Source organism: Gopherus flavomarginatus, assembly GCF_025201925.1.
Source record: "Gopherus flavomarginatus isolate rGopFla2 chromosome 11 unlocalized genomic scaffold, rGopFla2.mat.asm SUPER_11_unloc_1, whole genome shotgun sequence".
NCBI lineage: Eukaryota > Metazoa > Chordata > Testudines > Testudinidae > Gopherus > Gopherus flavomarginatus.
The window spans coordinates 637,942-660,133 of NW_026114602.1; the positions used below are offsets into that span (position 1 = coordinate 637,942).

Here is a 22,192-nt window from a genome sequence, read left to right on the forward strand (position 1 = left end):
TGTTCTTTGACACTATGCTTTGAGAGCCACATATTGAAGGTGCTAAGAGTATGCAAAATACAATATTTGTTATTGCTCATATTTATTTCAATGCTGTATTTTCAGTGTCATGCCTTTATTGGAAAGTTGCTTGTCAACAAACAACCTAGAAGTAATACATCTGTGGAAATTGTCTCTTTGTACATTGTAGGATATGTTTTCTTGTAAAATTCTTTATAGCAAGGTGATTAGACAAAGATCCTCCACTGGTGTAAAGCAGTATAGAACTTTTTTATACCCATGAATCTGTTAAGATTTACCCCAGCAAAGGAACTGGCCCTAGCTCTTATTTTATATGTTGAGAGAAACAAATGCATTTTGGATGCTGTGATGATAAAGGCAGAAATTATTTAAATTGTTCTCTAATATTTACAGAAGAATAACATTTAATAGTACACAAAAGGCCAAAATCCCCCAATGTTTTCAGCATTTATCATGCTTCTCATTCTTCAAAGGGCTTCAATGATATTGGGTTTAGCAGCACCAGTTTACTCATGTGAGCAGTTCTCACTTATGTGAATTGTAACTGCAGTTGGAATATTTGCATTCGTATAAGAATTCCTGTGTTTAAGATCCGAAAGAGCTCAGAATTTGCTCTCATTTGAAAAATCTTATTTGATAAATGTGGCTGTAGAAAGAAAGAAAGAAAGAAAGAAAGAAAGAAAGAAAGAAAGAAAAGCATTGATCCCCTTTTGAATTTTCATGTAGACAGAAAATAAATGTTTTTGAAGAGGAAAAACAGAACCCCTGATGCTGGAAACTGGTATACCTCCATTGCTGGTATAAACTGATGTAGCTCCTTTAGAGTAAATTTATCAGACCCCCGTCTGTTGCAAACCAGTTGTATTTCCATTGGTGTCAAAGTGGACATTGTGATGGGTTGCCTCCCCACCATAGGGGTGCCACCTGATGTACTGGGGTAACACTCAGCTCACCTGTTCCACCAGCCTGGGCTCCCTTACACTGTACTGCTGAGCCGGGCCCTCAAGCCTCCTCCAGCACACACGCAGGTGGGGCCCCACCCAGCTGTGGAACGAAACAGACACTGAAATCAGACCTGCATGGGAAGCTTCAGACAGGGAATTGCCCAGCACTCAAGTACACCCCCCCCCCCCCACACTGAAGTGTAAACCCAAAATTGAAAGAAAACACAGAGAACTGTACAGCATAAGCTCATTGAAATTCACCCCCTCCCTGATGCAGAGGAAGATATGCACAACTTTTTGCCCCCCAGTTATGAATTCCACAAACTGGTTTTAGAGACATCATAATCAAGTTTATTAACTGCAAAAGATTTTAAATGATTATGAGGGATAGCAAACAGATCAAAGCACTATTTTAGAAAAAGCTAGAAATGTACAAGTCCATAAGTCCAGATCTAATTCATCTGAGGGTGCTGAGGGAATTGGCTGATGTGACTGCAGAGCAATCGGCCATTATCTTTGAAAACTTGTGGAGATTGGGGGGAGGTCCCGGACAATTGGAAAATATAGTGCCCATCTTTAAAAACAGGGAAGAACGAGAATCCTGAGAATTACAGACTGGTCAGCCTCACCTCAGTCCCTGGAAAAATCATGGAGCAGCTCCGAAAGGAATCCATTTGGAAGCACTAGGAGGAGAGAAAGGTGATCAGGAACAGCCAACTACCTGGAGGGGGGTTCCAAAGAGGATGGAGCTAGTCTGTTCTCAGTGGTGGCAGATGACAGAACGAGGAGCAATGGTCTCAAGTTGCAGTGGGGGAGGTCTAGGTTGGATATTAGCAAACACTATTTCACTAGGATGGTGGTGAAGCGTTGGAATAGTTAACCTAGGGAGGTGATGGAATTTCCATCCTTAGAGGTTTTTAAGGCTCGACTTGACAAAGCCCTGGCTGGGATGATCTAGTTGATGTTGGTCCTGCTTTGAGCAGGGGGTTGGACTAGATGGCCTCCTGAGGTCTCTTCCAATCCTAATCTTCTACGATTCTGTGATTAGCCAGCAAATAAAACAAAAACACAATATAAGCTTAATATACTAAAGAAGCTGGTTTCAAGTAGTAATTTCTTACCCTAAATGTTGATTTAGGCAGATTGCAGAGGTTCTTGAAAGCAAGCTGCTCTTGTGTGCAGTTTAAAACTCCGGGTATTTCTTTCACAGGTCAGACACCTTCTCAGCCTCGGCTCAATCCTTATCTCCCTCTTTATCTTTGTTCCTTAGATGTTTCCAGCAGTCATCCTGGGCGGGGATTCAGTGAAGAATGAATCCAGATTATCTCACTCCCCCACCCTTTAATAAGATTTACATATGGCAGAGCCCTTTGTCTTTCAATGTGATTCCCATACCCCTCAGTGGAAAAATACTGGTGTTTTATCATGGAAACCAGTACCATGTGACTTGAACACATGACCCTGTAGTGTCAAAGCAGCCATAAATAAGAGGCAGTTTGTAGCATCCCTGGAAAGCTTCTCAGGAAGGTGGGAGATTAGCATCTTCAAAGATCTATTGTTCTTCCTAATGGTCCTTTGACTTGTTCCCAGCTAGCCAGCCAGACTGACTGCATTCTGTCTGGTGGGCATTCCCCAGGTGCAAACACTTTTGTAGTACAGATGTATAGTCAATGTTGCTAACTTTAGATACAACAATGATACATGCATACTGATAAGCTAATCATATTCAGTAAATCATAACCTTACTAATGATACCCCATATAACCTATTTTAAATAAAATACATTAGGATTATGACATAATCATATTATACTATTACTATGAAAAATATGGGGAGCAGCGTCACAGTCATACCAATACAGCTACACCAGTTTACAATGATTATTGGGCCCAGTTACATATAGAACTGCAGCAGGTTTTTGTCTGAAGCATCCCAACACATAGGAAACCAGTATGAATTGTATGATTCATATGCACATGTATGGTATTCTTCAGATTCAGCTCCAGTGTCTTTCTCTTTCTCACCCCTGCAGATGACATATTCTGAGAGAGAGCCTGATGAGAACCAGACCATTTCTGATGTGTTCATCCTGGTGGGGTTTTCATACTTTACAAGACTTCAAATCCTTCTGTTTCTGGTGTTTCTGCTCTCCTACCTGGTCATTCTGATGGGGAACCTGCTCATTATCCTCCTTATAAAGCTAAACCCATCACTTCATACCCCCATGTATTTCTTCCTACTGAACCTGTCCTTCTTGGAAGTCTGCTACACCAGCAGTGTGGTCCCTCAGCTGCTCGCTCACCTTCTCGTGGAGCAAAAGACCATCACCATTGTGGGCTGCGCTGCACAGATGTATGTCTTCACCATCCTGGGCCTCACAGAATGCTGCCTCCTAGCAGCCATGGCGTACGACCGCTACATAGCCATATGCAACCCCTTGCACTACAGAACCATCATGAGTGGTCGGGTATGTGCACAGCTCGTGGCTGCTTCATGGACCATCGGCATCTCGGTGGAAGTAGTTCAGACCACGTGGATCTTCAGCCTGCCCTTCTGTGGCTCCAACCGCATCCACCACTTCTTCTGTGACATCCCACCGGTGGTAAAGATGGCATGCACTGACACATCCAAAAACGAAATTGTGGTCTTGACAGTGTCAGTTTTGTTCATCATGGGCCCTTTTTTGTTGATAACCGTGTCCTATATCTGCATTATCTCCACCATCCTCAAGCTGCCATCAGCAGAGGGAAGGCGTAAAGCCTTCTCCACCTGCTCCTCCCACCTCATGGTGGTGACTTTGTTCTATGGAACAGCCCTTTTCACCTACCTGAGGCCCAAGTCTATCTCCACCCCAGAGAGTGATCAAATTATTTCCCTCATGTACACAGTTGTGACCCCAGTGTTGAACCCCATAATATACACTCTGAGGAACAAAGAGGTGAAGGGAGCTTTTAGAAAAACAATAGAAAAGAGTATCTTTCACACAACTGGAGAAATCAGAGAATGAATGATAGAGTTAGTTAAAACAAGGGGAATGAGGGAAATTCATAAATATTTTGTTGAATTTCTTCCGATGACATTCACTTTTTTTAATTGGAATTTTGACATTTGAAAAACTTTGACCTGTTCTAAATCTGTTTGGAAAATGGGAAGAGAAACTTTTTTTAAAATGAAAGAAATAAATAAACAAAGAAATACATAAACTTTTGTCAAACTTTTGATAGTCAGAACCTTTTGACCAGATGTAAAGATATTTGAAAAATCAAATGAGAATCATTAGTCAAAGTAGTATCCTGATTTTACATCTTCAAAATTTGAAATGTCAAAGCAAAAAACAAAACAAAACAAAACAAAACAAATTAACGTAAGAAACATTTCATAAAATATTCACCTTGGTTTGTTGAAATTTAACAATATTCACCAAGATTTTAATACCTGAATAATTCCAACCAGCTCTACAGAAAAGTCCATTTAGGCTTCCCCTTTTCCTGCTCTGGCTGCCCGGTGCAGCATTTCAGGTTTTGGGTTGGGTTGGCGTTCCCTCTGGCCTAATTTTAAATAACATTGCTCAGCACTTACGCAGGCTTCCTGTATAAGAAACGGATAGATTTTTCAATGCCTAACATGGTCAGGTCACGCAACAACTCTGAGAGATGGCTCTTGACTTCCATGGCATTTTTTACTAGCAGATCAGATTCTAAGATTATGGTGTATATCATAGATTAATCGATTTTAAGATAATAAGGGACCATTTTAATCATCTAGTGTGATATCAGCAATTTCCAGGGAAGTCCAACATTGCCAGTTTAGCCTGGAACTGGAGCACACTCTGCGGGGAAGGATAGGAGCTCTAAGCCCAGAACTCTAAGAAGCATCTATTGAGCATGTGGAAACCGAGATTCTTCCAAATGGTCATAACTTGGCCAAGCCTGGGTGCTGTTTCATGAACCAGCAAAAGGTGCATCCCTGACAACAGGGTGCCCCCCTCCCCCCCTCATATTTCATTTTCTGCTTCAGTGCCTACCAGAGCTAGAGTGTCCGAAAAGAGAATTCTTCCCCTTTGTTAACACAGGGGAACCAATATATTTTCCCATAATCTCTTTCTTGGAAATGACTGAACCTTTTTTTTTTTGTGGAACTCTTAAGAAAATTTCCTACTGAGGCAGACACCCAACATGAAAAAATTCAGCTCAAATGGTTAAAGTTTTAGGAAGTTATAAGGAATTAAAAGCAGGGTCTTGTAATGCAAAGTATTGGGTAACTTCATTTATAGGATTTTCTCCCATTGACACTTATAATATATCTTGTCTGGAGTCTATCTAGATTCATAGAACCTAAGGCCAGAAAGAACCACAGTGATAATCTAGTCTGACCTCCGGTATAACATAGGCCATAGAACTTCCCCAAAATAATTTCTAGAGCATAATTTTTAGAAAAAAAACATAGAGTCTTAATTGGATCCACCACATACCTCAGTAATTTTTTCCAATGGTTAATTAAAAATATACAATTTATTTCTAGCTTCAACTTCCAGCTATTTGGTAGACATGCCCAAATATCTTCAAGTAATATCATCTTCCCCATGTCTTCCATATTTATTTTTTTTTGTTCTGTGTTTAATTGAGCTATAGATCATAAACTGCCCAGAGAACTATTTTATTCTGTTAATTTTACTATAAATTTCCATGTATGGTTATGGCGCAATAATGTAGAAGAAAGAAAGAAAGAAAGAAAGAAAGAAAGAAAGAAAGAAAAATGTTTGTTTGTTTGTAATTGACAATAAAATAATTCAAGTATTTCTCTCTGTAAGGAAAAAAAATTTATCACTCAAAGGCAGTTGAAATGTTCTGTAAATAAAAAGTAACTTGATCAAGTACAATTATTTATTGTTTGTCTCTTCAGGACAAAAACAAACTATTTGATGGTCTAGAAAACAAATTAGCAATATAAGCATGCAGCATAGCATTTAAGGCCAGAAGGGACCATCAAATCATCTAGTCCAACCTCCAGTATATCACTAGCCACTACCACCACTCAGCGCCCTCACACCCATACAACAACTTAAATTAAACCAAATTATTTTTCCTTTCCTTTGAACCTGAAGGCAGAGAGCCTGAGGTTCTAATAAACTTGTTCAAGTAATATATGAGTCAAATTGAATATTTTCAAAGCCAGCTAAGGGATTTGAACAATCAAATGGAAAGTCAGTTCCCAGGTTGCACCTTGTAGGATTTTCAAAGCACCTAACCAGATCTAGAACCAGATTTTGAAATGCATTCAAATATACAAAAAGGTTTCTAGTGAGGTGGGATTTAGTCACCTGAATGATTATGAAAAATCCCATTAATTGCCTATCTGCATTATAAGTGCCTAATGGCCCTAATTTTTAAAGGTATGTAGGTGTCTAATGATCACATAGGTGCCTAGAGGGATTTTCAACAGTGCCTAGCACCTAGCTCTCATTTTATTGAAATAATGTGGTGTCTAACCTCCTTATGAATCTTTGTAAATCCCATTAGGTACATATCCTCCATCTGTAGACACCTAAATACTTTTGAAAAACTGGCCTTTAGGGTCTGACCCAGTACTCACTAAAGTCAATAGAAAGACACCTGTTGAGCATTGGATTTGGCTCTTAAGTGATGCATTGTGGTGGCCATCTGCATTTGGGGGAGTTTTGTCTCAAGGGAGCACAAAGGTAAGAGCTCAGCTATGCTGCCATAATGTATTGTGTAGGCTCTACCTAGGAGATACCACAGCAATGGAAGGGGTTCGTCTGTCACTGTTGTAACTCCACCTCCCCGAGTAATGGTAGCTAGGTTGATGGAAGAATGTTCCCACCCTTCTCCAACTGCCAGGTTTGCCGCTCTGCATCCTCTACTTCCTCTACTGGGGAGATTGGGACTATAGGGGAGTGTTTTCCACTCTTTTGGGTCAATTCCAGGGTTTGCAGTGTGGAGTTCTTTCATCCTCCACCCACAGAAACTACATTGTGTGTGTGTGCGGGGGGCGGGGGAGGAGAAGGAAAGATGGATGGCTCCACGGATCCGCCCCTTTTTTCATGTTCTATGTGTGTATATATATATCTTACTACTGTATTTTCCACTACATGCATCCATTGAAGAAAGCTTATGCTCAAATAAATTTGTGAATCTCTAAGGTGCCACAAGTACTCCTTATTCTTTTTGATGATGAATGAGGTTGTTTTAATCGAACCAACATGTACAAGGCGAAAGGAGGCACCTTGCTACATAGAGGGGTTGTACCTCAATACATCAGGACACTTTTTTGTATCTATGTATAAGAATGCATCCCTGAGGTGTTGTCTTTGTCTGGCCAAGGAGGGCACTGGTAAATCCCACCATTAACTAAGCCAGTCAGTTATCAGGGAGCACATATGTACTAGCAGAATTGTAGACATCTGATCCGGGGAGCTAGAGACTGTTTTATTTAGCAATAAACCTGGCCGGGTGCCTTTGTACCTTAGCAGATTCTGTGATCGCTGGGGTTTCTCTCAGAATCTGGTGTGCCAGCGATCTGCAGAGCCAGGGAAGCACACAGGGGGAACACACACGTGCAACCGACTGATATCAACATTAGATGGAGCAGAGCACCACACTGGTGATGCTTGACAACATAAATCAGTGTAGCTTCCTTGAAACTCATAGGAAAGTTGGTGTTAATTAGCACAGCTCCATTGGAGTCAATGAGCCAGTTCCCCAGTAAGTATAAATCAGTGTAGCTCCATTATATTCCATAGGGCCAGGTACTCTGCTGGAGTAAATTTGTGCAGCTCTGTTGACACTAATGGGACAGCTCTACCACTGCTGTAGATTGGAATCACTCTGCTGATGATAAAGAATCAGATTCTCAGATGCCATAGATCAATGAGCTAATGTAAATTAGCATAGCTAAACTGTGATCAATGAGACTGATCCCCAGCTGGTGTAAATCAACATCATTCCAGTGTAGTCAATTGGCCAGGTCCTCGGCGGGGATAAAAAACTATGGTTCAGTGAAGGTCTTCTCTCTGGTGGGCACAGATGTTATTCCTGGCTGGAATATCATCAGCAACATCACAAACAAAGTTATCACCAGGGACATCAGTGCCAAAGCTCTGAAGTCAACAGGCATGCACAGTAGTAACTGAGAGCACATTGGGAAGTAATGATACTTCACAGAGTGTGACAGGACAGGGTTTCATAGGGGTTACTAAGAACATGGTGTTAAAGGTACAGGGCTGCACACAGTCCTTTCAGGGTAGACGGTAGAGTATGATGGGGAAGTGGATGCCCAGGGTTAGTATGTGTTAGGAGTATGTTCTGTGTCTTTAAGAGCAGAGCACTGGACTGGGGCTAGCATTCTAGTGTCACCTTTGCCAGACACACAACTCGGAGCTCTAGGCTCTCCTTTAGCTTTTGGAACATGTTTTAGTTCTAATAATGTGTTACACTGTAGACTTCAGAATGTTTCTCCTCCTGATGAATTCACAACACATGGTAACAGAGTGAGGTAGAAGAGAGGACAGAGAAAAGAGGACTGTGGTGAAGGAATAAAGGAGTCATCATGGAGATGGAGCATCTAAAAGCCCCCAAATATTTGAAACTCCCAGGTAACGCAGCAGACTCCTGGAAGAGTTTCAAACAGAGAATCTATCTATCTATCTATCTATCCATCTATCTATCCAGAAATATATCATTATGACAAAAAGAGATTGTTAGGACAAGTAATAGGCCTGTCTGCCCCACGTCGCAGCGTCCTGGATCCCAGGCTCCTGCCCAAGCCCAGGCGCCTACACTGCAATTAAAAACTTGTTAGCCTGAGCCCAGTGAGCTCAAATCAGCTGGCGTTTGCCAGTGGCAGATTTTTAATTGCAGTGCAGACACACTATAAGAGGTAACCAGAGTCAAAGACTGAAAACTAAGGGACAGATCTCGAGCTTGTGTAAACTGATACAGTTCAACTGATTCCAGAGTTGCTAGGACTATTTATGTCAACTCAGGATCCAGTTTTTGGATTTCAGTGGAACTACAATGATTTAAATGACCTGGTGATCTGTCCCATTGTCTTCCATGGAGCTGTGGCTGATTTACACCTGCTTGGGATCCAGTCTGTTACACAGTTTCAGATCCATAAACTTTGCCTGTCATTCTGAACCAAAGATGAGTCAAAAGTTTTTAACTCATCTGTCCTACCATGGCTTTTTGTGCATGGGATTAATTACGAGAGTGGAACTGTTAATGGCTATGCAGTGATTCAGTCCCACTGAGTCAGAAAGTTGGAGGAATTCAGTGTTGCAGAGATTTTTTGTATCTGATTTTCAACTGCTACTGGGATGAATGGCCCGACTTTTCTTTCTTTTTCTTTCTTTCTTTCTTTCTTTCTTTCTTTCTTTCTTTCTTTCTTTCTTTCTTTCTTTCTCAGCAATTACTAGTTTTCCCTTTACTCAGATAACACTAAAACAAAACACCATTAGGTGCAGGTGCAATGGTTCATGACATTTTAAAAACATTTAATTCATATGGGTTGTAGTTATCTCAGAGAGATTGAATATCTATAAAGGACCAGAAGCTGTGTGTTAACCAGTGTAGCTCCATTGGAGTCAATGGGTCCATACCTCCAGCTGGTATAAAACATCCATAGCTCCACTGGGTTAAATGGGTCAGTTCTCTCCCTTTTGTAAATTGTTGCAGTTCCACTGAAATCAATGTGGCCAGATTCCCAGCTGCTGTAAACCAGACATAACCCCATATAGTCTCATAGACTCATAGACTCATAGGTCAGAAGGGACCAATCTGATCATCTAGTCTGACCTCCTGCACAAGGCAGGCCACAGAACCCCACCCATCCAATTTTATAACAACCCCCATCCCAGGACCGAGTTATTGAAATCCTCAAAAATGGTTTGAAGACCTCAAGCTGCAGAGAAACCACCAGCAAGCGACCCTTGCCCCACGCTGCAGGGGAAGGCGAAAAACCTCCAGGGCACCTGCCAATCCGCCCTGGAGGAAAATTCCTTCCCGAACCCAAATATGGCGATCAGCTAAACCCTGAGCATGTGGGCAAGAGTCACCAGCTAGCACCCAAGAAGGAATTCTCTGCAGCAACTCAGTACCCATCGCATCCAACATCTCCCCGCAGACCATTGAGCAGACCTGTCTGGTGGTAATTCAAGATCAATTGCCCAAATTAACGATCCTATCATAACATCTCCTCCATATACTTATCAAGCTTTGTCTTAAAGCCAGGAAAGTCTTTTGCCCCTACTACTTCCCTCGGAAGGCTATTCCAGAACTTCACTCCCCTAATGGTCAGAAACCTACGTCAAATTTCAAGTCTAAACTTCCTAATATCCAGTTTATACCCATTCGTCCTCGTGCCTACATTAGTACTAAACTTAAATAATTCCTCTCCCTCCCTAACGTTAACCCCTCTGATATATTTATATAGAGCAAGCATATCCCCCCTCAGCCTTCTTTTGGCCAGGCTAAACAAGCCAAGCTCTTTGAGTCTCCTTTCATAAGGCAGTTTTTCCATTCCTCGGATCATCCTTGTAGCCCGTCTCTGAACCTGTTCCAGTTTGAATTCATCCTTCTTGAACATGGGACACCAGAACTGCACACAGTATTCCAGATGGGGTCTCACCAACGCCTTATATAACGTACTAACACCTCCTTATCCTTGCAGGAAATACCCCGCCTGATGCATCCCAAAATCGCATTGGCTTTTTTAACAGCCGTATCACAGTGTCGACTCATAGTCATCCTGCTATCAACCAATACCCCAAGGTCCTTCTCCTCCTCCGTCGCTTCCAACTGATGCGCCCCCAACGTATATCCAAAATTCTTATTATTAATTCCTAAATGCATGACCTTGCACTTTTCACTATTGTATTTCATCCTATTTCTATTACTCCAGTTTACAAGGTGGTTCAGATCTTCCTGAATAGTATCCCTGTCCTTCTCCGTGTTAGCAATACCCCCCAGCTTCGTGTCATCCGCAAACTTTATTAGCACATTCCCGCTCTTTGTGCCAAGGTCAGTAATAAAAAGGTTAAATAAGATCGGTCCCAAAACCGATCCTTGAGGGACTCCACTGGTGACCTCCTTCCAGCCCGACAGTTCACCTTTCAATATGACCCTCTGGAGTCTCCCCTTTAACCAGTTCCTTATCCACCTTACAACTTTCATATTCACTCCCATCTTTTCCAATTTAACTAACAGCTCCCTGTGCGGAACCGTGTCGAATGCCTTACTGAAATCTAGGTAAATTATTTCTACCGCATTTCCTTTATCTAAGTAATCCGTCACCTTCTCAAAGAAGGAGATCAGATTGGTTTGGCACGATCTACCTTTAGTAAATCCGTGTTGCAATTCGTCCCAATTACCATTGACCTCTATGTCCTTAACTACTTTCTCCCTTAAAATTTTTTCCAAGACCTTACATACTACAGATGTCAAGCTAACAGGCCTATAATTACCCGGATCACTCTTATTCCCTTTCTTAAAAATAGGAACCACATTAGCAATCCTCCAGTCATATGGCACAACCCCCGAGTTTATCGATTGCTTAAAAATTCTCGCTAACGGGCTCGCAATTTCACGCGCCAGTTCCTTTAATATCCTCGGATGGAGATTGTCCGGGCCCTCCGACTTCGTCCCATCGAGCTGTTCAAGTACGGCCTCTACCTCAGTTGCGGTAATATCCACTTCCATATCCACATTCCCGTTTATCATCCCTCCATCATCGCAAGGTTCCTCACTAGTCTTATTAAAAACTGAGGCAAAATACTTGTTTAGATGTTGGGCCATGTCTAGGTTATCCTTAACCTCCATTCCATCCTCAGTGTATAGCGGCCCCACTTCTTCTTTCTTTGTTCTCTTCTTATTTATGTGGCTGTAGAACCTTTTACTATTGGTTTTGATTCCCTTTGCAAGTTCCAGTTCAATGTGGCTTTTAGCCTTCCTCACTTTATCCCTACATGTTCTGACCTCAGCAAGGTAGCTTTCCTTACTGATCCTGCCTTCCTTCCAGTCCCTGTAAGCTTTCTGCTTTTGTCTAATCCCCTCTCTGAGTTGCTTGCTCATCCAGTTTGGCCTACAACTCCTGCCCATGGTTTTTTCCCCCTTTCTCGGGATGCAGGCTTCCGACAGTCTCCGCAGCTGTGACTTAAAGTAATTCCAGGCCTCCTCCACATTTAAATCCACTAATTCCTCCGTCCAATCCACTTCCCTAACTAATTTCCTTAACTCTTTAAAATTAGCCCTCGAGAAGTCAAAAACCCTAATCCCAGATCTACATTTGTTTATCCTTCCATCTAGTTTGAACTGAATCAGCTCATGATCACTCGAACCAAGGTTGTCCCCTACCACCATTTCTTCTATGAGGTCCTCACTGCTCACCAGCACCAAATCTAAAATGGCATCCCCTCTTGTAGGTGCTTCAACTACTTGATGAAGAAATCCATCCGCTATCACATCCAGAAAAATCTGACCCCTATTATTCTTGCAAGTACTCGTCCTCCAGTCTATATCCGGGAAGTTGAAGTCCCCCATAATCATACATTTCCCCTTTGTGTTTACTTCATTAAAGACATTAAAGAGGTCTCTATCCATATCCCAATCCGATCCCGGCGGTCTGTAGCACACCCAAAGCACTATCTCAGGGGAAGCTCTAGTTGCTTTTTTACCCAGTGTGATTTTTGCCCAGACAGACTCTGTCTTATCCATTCCATCGCTTCTTATTTCGCTACATTTAATTTCATCATTGATGTACAAGGCTACTCCACCACCTTTGCCTTTCTTCCTGTCTTTTCTAAACAGCACATAGCCTTCAATACCCGTGCTCCAGTCATGAGTACTATTCCACCAGGTTTCGGTAATCCCTATAATATCCGGCTTCACTTCCTGCACTAGTAACTCCAGTTCCTCCATCTTGTTACCTAGGCTCCTCGCATTAGTGTACAGACCTTTTAATTTTCGGCGTTTGGTGTCAGTGACACTCTTTCCCCCGTCGTGCACAAACTTTCTACCACCAGCATCACCTGTTACTCTGGTTTCTACTCCACTATTCCTCCTTGGATCAAATCTTGGGGCCGCAAGAGTATCTCCGCTCACTTTGTTTACTTCCCTCTCCAGGTTATATTCTGGCGTGGAGATCTCCCGAACATCTCCCAACCATTTCCCCCAACTTCCTAGTTTAAAGCCCTCTTGATGAGGTCGGCGAGCCTCCATCCTAGAGTTCTATTTCCCTCCTTGCTGAGATGAAGTCCATCCTGAGCGAACAGTTGTCTATCCGTAAATGCTTCCCAGTGACTGTACATCCCAAATCCCTCCTTATAACACCACTCCCTGAGCCATCTGTTGATCGCCATAATCTTGTCACTCCTTCTTCGCCCCGCTCTAGGAACCGGCAGAATCCCACTGAAGATCACCTGAGCCTCGATGTCTTTAAGCCTCTTCCCCAGTCTGGCATAGTCCTCCTTGATACAGTCCAGCGAGTAACTAGCCGTGTCATTCGTTCCCACATGAAGGATAATCAACGGATTCTTTCCCGCTCCTGCTAAGATCGTATTCAGCCTCAAGTCCACATCCTGTATCTTAGCCCCTGGCAGACAGCACACTCTTCTGTTCTCCCGATCAGGTCTAGTTACAGGCCTGTCTACTCTTCTCAGTAAAGAGTCTCCAATCACGTAGACTTGCCTTTTCCTGGCGACAGTCAATTTTGCCATTTCCAAAGATGGGATGAATTAGTTTAGTGCTATGGAGTTATGGTAATTTACATGAGCTAAATATCCTTCCTGTAATGCCTAATGTTGTCTATCTTTTCATCTGTGATTCTTATTTCTTAACACCACTAGCCCATATTAAACCTCATGGAAGATTCCAAGATCATGGTTAATAGACAGAAATCTGAGATATGTGTACCCAGCCATTAACAAAATGCTGTAGTGGGGCAGCAGTTTAGTTACATTCTTACTAAATATGGTGTTCCTCTGGACAGTGCAGGGTAAGTTAGCAACCCAAATTTGAGGTCAGTTGAGCCGGAGGTACTGGATATATAAGTCCTAAGAAAATGGCCTTATTTTATTTTATTTATTTATTTTTTCACAGACCTGGGGATCAAATTTTTGATGTATTGAAGGTCAAAATGGTCTCTGTCTGCCAACTTTTAACATGGGATAGCGCATGGCACCTACTAAATCTTTAAGGAACCCAAACTGAGATTCGTGTTTAAGAAGTTATTCTCTTTTACAGTGTGTAGACGCCAATACAGAAACACAGATAGATGGTTTCCATGAGGCCCATTTGAAATATTTTAAACCGCAACTCTTTTAAGTGCTCCGAAAATTCAAATGGTTAGATGGTTTGATCTGAAATTCAGTGTGTCATTGGGGCACAAGGTCCTGTTAATGTTCCAGATTTGGGTCATGTGACCATGGGGTTGACAAGTTACACCCCACCCAAAATGCTTTTCTTCTGCTGCCTCGTACTGTTAAACTGAGAGTTACTAATGACTGGAGGAATCACAGACCTCACTGAGATTGCTGGCTGTGAATTTGTGAGTTCTGGGTGGCTGTTTCATTTTGGGGGCTATAATCACATTCTTTGGATGTAAAAAAATAGACATGCAATTCTTTCCTGGAAGGGGAATGGTAATTGGAGGACAGAGGAGTGGGGGAACTAGCAGAAAGAGGTTTGGACTACAGTGAGGGGTGGGGTTTATGAAGAGGGCGACAAATGTCCCTTCTGACCCTAGAATCTATGAATCTAAATGGAGACACAAGATAGGAGAGAGGTTGGGAGGTCTGGTGAGGGAGGCATGGGGATTTGGGGAATGGAGGAGTGTGACACTGGGCAGGGGGAGGAGGAGGTGAGTGTCAGGAGGACTAGGTGAAAATAGCAGCCGGGGCAACCATCAGTCCAGCATTCTCCCTTCCTGGGTCTGTGTCCATACCTGGGAGGGGAGGTTCTTGCCCCTCTAAGGTGGGCTGAGGCCCTCTCCCTATTCCCTATGTGGCCAGGATCTGGAGAGGTCCTGTCCTTTTGGGTGGGGAGCTGAGAACAGGGAAACTTCCTACCTATCAGAGACTCTGAAACACTCAGGAGGGGGCGGAGAACAACCACTGAGATGAATGGAGCTGTTTCCACATCTTAAAGCTGCTGTCCCAGGCTGTATCATCTCCATAGGGTGTTCTCATTCAGTAGATACCATCCTATTCAGATGAACTGGCCCTGTCACACCTCTCAGAGCCCCCAGTGCTGCAGATGGGTGTGCTGAGGAGTCCTTTCCTTTCATCCTTCTTTTAGCCTTGCTGTCTAAAGGACAATGTTTCTAAGGCTATGTCTACACTATAAATTTATGTCAATGTAAGTTACATTGGCACACAGCTGCCACAGCTATTAAATCACTTGGGCGTGTGCACACTACACTCTTGTGTCAGTGGTGCGCATCCTCACCAGAAGCACTTGTAATAATTCAGAGAGCAGTACATCGTGGGTAGGTATCCCAGCATGCAACTCATTGCCTTCTAGCACAGGATCTTTTGGGAAGTTCTGACAGTGCCTGGTGAAGCTGAAACAAGTTTTGCGGGATGACTGGGAGCATAGTGTCAACTTCCCATAATGCAATGTTCTCTGTCCCATAATTTCATCTGCAGCCCATAATATTTTACACCTTCTTTTCAAAGTCCCATAAATGCGCATATTCTTCCTCACTGTCCACCATCTCTGACAGAAGCACGGAGACTGCACAGATCTGCACTATTGTTATGAGCATCGCGAGTTCAGGGCACCTGATCCTTCAGTATTTGTGGAGCTGCCAGAGGAGCCATGGAGAACATAATGATTCCTTAGGGGCTAGCTTGCTGTGGGACTTAGAAAGAAACAATTCAAGGTTACTGTTGGAGTTCATGGAGCAGCTGGAGATTGTAGAGCAGTGCTTCTGGGCTTGAGAAACAAGCACTGACTGGTGGGATCAATGTCAGGCAGGTTTGTGAAGATGAGCAGTGGCTGCAGAGCTTTTGGATGTGCAAGACCATATTCCACATCTGTGTACCAAACTCGCCTCAGCCCTTCAGCACAAGGATACCAAAATGAAGCCGTACTGACCGGAGAAGTGAATGATGATTGCACTGTGGAAATATGCAACACAAGTCAATCAGGAATCATTTTGGAGTCAGGAAATCCATTTCAGGAGCCTCTGTCATGCAACTGTACAGGGCCATTAATTGACTCATGCTATGCAGGACTGTGACTCTAGGCAATGTGCAAGACATAGTAGATGAATTTGCAGAAATTCCCAAACTGCTGTGGGTCCATAGATGGCACGTGTCCCTATTTTAGCATCAGACGACCCTGCCACAGAGTACATCAACAGAAAGGGTTACTTTTCTATGTCTATGCAAGTGCTGATGGGTCATCAGGGATGCTTCACCAACATCAGTGTTGGCTAGTCAGAGAAGGTGCATGATGCTCACATATTTAAGAACACAGGCCCGTTCAAAAAGGTGCAAGCAGAGACTTTCTAACCTGAGCAACTGATTGCCATTGGGAATGTTGAAATGCCAATAGTCATCCTGGGCAACCCCTTGCTTCCATGGCTCATGAAGCCATACACCAGCCACCTTAACAGCACCAAGAACTGCTTCAGCTACAGACATAGAATGAAAGATGAATGGGCCCTTGGTCATCTGAAGGGACACTGATGTTATTTACTTACAAGATTGGTAAAAAGTGACAAATAGTCCTGTGGCACCTTATAGACTAACAGATGTATTGGAGCATAAGCTTTCATGGGTGAATACCCACTTCACCCATGAAAACTTATGCTCCAATACATCTGTTAGTCTATAAGGTGTCACAGGACTCTGTCGCTTTTTACAGATCCAGACTAATATGGCTACCCCTCTGATACTTTACAAGATTGGAACTCAGGGAGAAAAGTATCCCACTGGTTATAGCTGCCTCCTGTGTCCTTCATAACATCTGTGAAGTGAAGGGGGAGAAGTTTCCATTGGGGTGGAGGTGGCGTGGCTGTCTGCTGAATTTGAACAGCCAGATACAAGGGCTATAAAAGAGCTCAACCCAGAGTTAGATGACTGAGGCAGGGCTGACTCTTCCATTAGGCGACCCTAGGCGGTCCCTAGGGTGGCAGGATTCAGGGGGCAGCATTTTGTGAGCTCCCCACGGGGTGCATGGGAGCTTCCGGTTCCGCTTCCATTGCGCCGCCGAAGAAGGACCTTCTGCCAACCTTAGTGCAGCGGAAAACAGTGGCAGGCAATTGAGCAGCTCAATGACTGCCTCTGTTGCCTGTGGCATTTTGGCAGAGGGTCCCTGTTCGGCGGCGCAATGAGAGTGGAACCGGAAGCTCCCGCGCACCCTGTGGGGAAAGCACAAAATGCCTTCCCCTGAATTCTGCCTAGGGCACCAGAAACCCTGGCACCGCTCCTGACTGAGGGATGCTTTGTAGATGTTCACATTTCTATGTCTGGATCCGAGTTGTGTTTACACAGCCTTTTCTCCCCACAGGCCCAAGAAATCCAATATCTTCTGCATACTACAGGCAGGAATGCGTTTGGAACATGTAGCTGGTATAGTCAACAGGGCAGTTATACAGAACAAAGGAGAGCTGCTAGGTGGGCTCTCCTTATCAGGCAAAAAATAATTTCAAAAATTTCCAGGGCTTTAAAGGGGAGGAGGGGCTTCCTGTCCACCTGAACCCTGGGCAGCTGAATTCACAATGGTGACTAGAATGGTCAGTGGTGGGCGTTGTGGGACAACTCCAGGACACCAATAACAGTTGATGTTTCAGTGTCTACAATGCATCAATTACATTGCCCATGACTCTATGACACTCAGGGAGGTGGTGTTATTAAATCAGTGTGGCGAGGCACTTATGTTGGTGGGAACCAAATTGAAGTGAAAAGACTTTGACAGCTCGGTCAACGTAAGCAGCCACTGTGCCCCATAGAGCCTCTTTGTCTCAGGCTCAATCCATCTAGTCAATTTCAAAAACTTGTTCAGTTTGAGTGGCTAAAAAGAAATATAAATAAAATGAAAAACTCCAGGAACTTATTAATCATTTCACTTGAGATTGAATTCTCAAATCTCTGAAGCAGCAACTCTCTTGATCTGGCTCAGTAAAAAGCTCAGGGGGATTTCAGGGAGTCTTTGATTCTAGCACCAGTCTTGGTGCATGGCTCAGATGGGATATAAGGGGTAGATTTCCACCACTCTCTCCTGTTTGGAACCAGGTTCCCTGCTCCAGGCAGTAAGAAGAGCAAGGTTCAGCTGTGAGATGTGACTTCCCCAGATCATTCTCAATTGTTTGGAGGAGGTCGGTTCTGAGATCAACAGCACAGAGGTTGAGTGAGGTAATGATTCTTGTTGTATAAGATCTACAGTGTGGTACTAGCATTAGGCATTGTTACTGCAGAGAGGAAGTGGGCACTGGTGAGCTCATATATTGGCTTGGATCTTACAGGAACCTAAGTGAGTTAGAAGGAGAGCAATCCATAGACCCTTTACCACCCAAAATTATATGACTAGCTCTGTCTGACCAGGCGTTTCCTATGGCAGGGGGTCAGTGCTGCTCTGATCTGAAAGGTTTTATCTCTGGATCAGGGGCGTGAAAACTGGAAAAAAACCAGGGAAGTGCCCTGATCTGTGGATAAAACCTGAATGAGATTCCCTGTGCCTAACTCTCTTACTCCTTGAAAATCATAGACTGAGTGCAGATGTGAGTTACCCAGAGTCCCAGAAGGTATCCATGGCAGGGCAAAAATTTAACTCAAATCTCCAGTCTGAGGCCAGTATTTTACTCACAGAGTCATCACCCCTAGAGCACATGTGGATTACTTGATGATTACTTCTTCTGTTCATTCCCTCTGGGGCACCTGGCATTGGCCACTGTCGGAAGACAGGATACTTGGCTAAATTGACTTTTTGTCTGATCCAGTGCGGCCGTTCCTATGTTCACATAGTAACATGGCCCTATCCATAAAGGAGGAGACATTTCAGGGTGGCTGACATCCTTTGGCAAAATCTATTCCCTGTAGAAATATACCCTTTCCTCAAAACCCAATGTTTGGAGAGGAAAATCTTGAAGTAATGAAAAAAAGAGATAAAATGGGGGAATGGTGTGAGACTGAAAGTATCATGGCCTAGTGGAGTGAGCATGGAACCAGGACTGCAGAGGTCTCTGTTCTTTTCCTGGCTTTTTCAATGTCTGTCTGGGGGACCTTGCACAACTTACTTCACCTGCCTGTGCCTCTGTTCTGCATTTGTTGAACAGGTATAATGATACCAACCTCCTTTGTAAAGCACTTTGAGGTCTTTAGATATAAAGAGCCAGGTACTGATAGTATTCTTCATAACAACAGATTTCAAATATGTTTGACTCCCCACCAATAAAAAAGAATTAAAGATAAAAGTTAAATTTCAATTTGAAATTAAATAAAAACAAATCCTTATTTACAAATTAAATGAAAAATGGGATTTGATTACCAATGATGCGAACATTTTCATTTTCTTGCTTTAGAAATTTAACCATGAAAAATTAGAAATACTGACAATTTCTTGGGAACATTATTGGGAACATTTTTTTGCCAACTACTTCTACAGATTTTTGAAAATGTTAATGGGAGCTGAGCATCCATAACCCCACAGTAGTGTTCAATATTTATATCTCGATTCATTCATGGAAATATTTTAGTGTTCACAGCTTTTAAATAGAGATATTTAAAATTAAGCACCAAAATCCATGGCCATCTCATTACAGTAACTATATTTATTTCAGATGTGGGGAACGCATGCAATTTCTGCTAAAGAGAATAAGATTTAATTCCTTCTCTTCTTGTAGCCTCTAGAAGGGGACAACTACCATTGTTTTGTTAATGTGGGCTACAGATGCTCAATACCTCTCATATCAAGGCCACAGGTTGGGTATGTGAATCCCATAAATCAGTGGTTCTCAACATTTTCAATCCAATTCCTCTTCAGTCTAGACCAGGAGCTACCTGGGACTTCCCTGCCGCTTGTGAATATAGGAAGGGCATTTTGGTCATCATGATCTCCTGACACTTCTTTGTGATCTGCATTTTGAGAACCATTGGACTCTGAGAAGTCCAATTTAAAAGCACTCTCTGAAACCCACATTCAACTCAACCCTGACCCTCTAGGCCTCAGGAGATGTGCAGCATCAGAACTGCAGGAAGGTGAATGGATACAGCAGTTAGACATGAGCTTGAATTGCAGGCTGCTCTCCTTCACTCCCAATTACCTCAGAACTGAGGATGACCACTGGTGTAGCTCCTAGGGTCTGCTGAAGCAGGGTTGCCCTCCATTGAGGCTGACTGAATTTAGTGAGCTAAGAAAATTCCTAAACCAAATTCAGTTAAGAGGAGTTAACACTTACTTAACATTAGTAATTTAAGGAGGGAGTAATAAGAACTTCTTCATATTAATCATTACAGTTGCCTCTGTAGGCATGTTTTGAGGCTAGTAAATGGAACAGCAGAACCTCAGCTCCACAGTGATAGAATTTGTCCTTTTGGGACTCACCTAGAGTCCTGAGATTCAGCGATGTCTCTTCATCATCTTCTTCATAGTGTACCTTACAACCTGGGTGGGAAACGTTATCATCATCATCACAGTGATAACTGAGCACCAGCCCCACACCCCCATGTACTTTCTGCTGGCCAGCTTGGCTTTCCTAGATGTCAGCGACTCATCAGTCACTGCTCCCAAATTGCTGTTGGGTCTCCTCTCCCAGCACAGAGTCATCTCATTCAATGAGTGCATCCTCCAGATGTTCTTCTTCCACTTCTTCGCTGGTGCTGCAATTTTTGTTTTTGTGTTGATGGCAGTTGATCGGTATGTAGCTATCTATAAACCATTGTGTTACTTGAATATCATGAACCAGGGTGTGTGTGTGGGCCTGGTGGCAGGGGCATGGATGGGTGGATTGGCTCACTCAATTGTTCAGATCACACTGGTCCTCCAGTTGCCATTTTGTGGTCCAAACATCCTGGATTATTTCTACTGTGATGTCCCACAAGTCATCAAACTGGCCTGCACTGACACCTACTTGGTTGAGTTGCTGATGGTCTCCAACAGTGGGATGCTTGTCATAGTAATGTTCATCATCCTGCTCATTTCATACACCATCATCTTAGTCAAGATAAAGAAACACGTCACAGATGGGAAGCGCAAAGCTCTGTCCACCTGTGGAACCCAGATCACAGTTGTGTGTTTACAATTCATACCTTCCACCTTCATCTATGCTTGGCCCTTCCGGAAATTCCTCATGGACAAGTTGGCCTCAGTCTTTTTCACCCTAATCACCCCAATGATGAATGCAATGATCTACACTCTGAAAAATGCCGAGATGAAAAAAACCATCAGGAAACTGATGAGAAGAATCTTTTTCTCACAGAGGAAATTATAAAGATGGAATTTATCTTGTATGAGCTTTTTTTCCATTTTGTAATAATTATCTTGCATGAACTTCCCATCATATTAAATGTTTTCATTCATAATTCCTGTATGTGACATGGGGAAAAATTGCATTGGTGAGCCTCTTAACATGAAGTTTTTATTCTTGATGTTCAGCTGCCAAACATGATATTAATTCCTTATGCATTCTACTTGACCCTGAGCTAGGGATCTCTGCCATTTTCTCCACTGGAAGGATTTCCTATACTTTATTTCTCCATGCTACTAATGTTGGTGGATCTGTCCTTCTCCAAACATGAGCTCTCACAGATCTGACTACTAGCAATAATAGTGAATCGGTCCTTCCCGGAGTCAATAACCAACTTTGTACTATAGCTATGAGATCAAAACGTAGCCTAACTTTAGTAATCTTGAAAGATCTATTTATTTTCTCCTAACATGTTGTAATATTTCTATCTGATAACCTTAGGGCATCACTATACCTCCATATTTTCTCTAGCCCTTATGACTACATTTCTTATATATTTTCCTGAGCTTAAGTAGAGTGAATTACCATAGATGAAGTATTTGGTAATAATTTGTGTGAATAGTTACACAAATAGATGTGGTTTTAGCCTTCCTCCCTGGAGCTCCACCAATCTCCCCTTCACCAGAAGTTCTTTGTGCCCCTCATCCTGCCCTCCTCCAATACCAGGGCTTCCATTCTTTCCCCATAGCAGTGGTTCTAAGTCTGCCTTTGATTCCTAAAACAGTCCCTGAAATTTTGGAACT

At 42.9% G+C, this 22,192-nt stretch overlaps 1 protein-coding gene and 1 pseudogene across 1 annotated transcript; both read left to right on the top strand.

Moving 5' to 3' along the window:
- The first annotated feature begins 2,997 nt into the window (after positions 1–2,997).
- LOC127040907 (olfactory receptor 10A4-like) lies at positions 2,998–3,972 on the top strand. Its single transcript, XM_050935450.1, has one exon. The coding sequence runs from the start codon at positions 2,998–3,000 to the stop codon at positions 3,970–3,972; it is 975 nt and encodes a 324-aa protein (XP_050791407.1).
- Positions 3,973–20,471: 16,499 nt separating this feature from the next.
- Positions 20,472–21,413, top strand: LOC127040917 (olfactory receptor 4D1-like; annotated as a pseudogene).
- The last annotated feature ends 779 nt before the right edge of the window (positions 21,414–22,192 follow it).

Coding starts and splice junctions, on each gene's coding strand:
- LOC127040907 (XM_050935450.1), top strand. CDS start 2,998: ATGACATATTCTGAGAGAGAGCCTGATGAGAACCAGACCATTTCTGAT.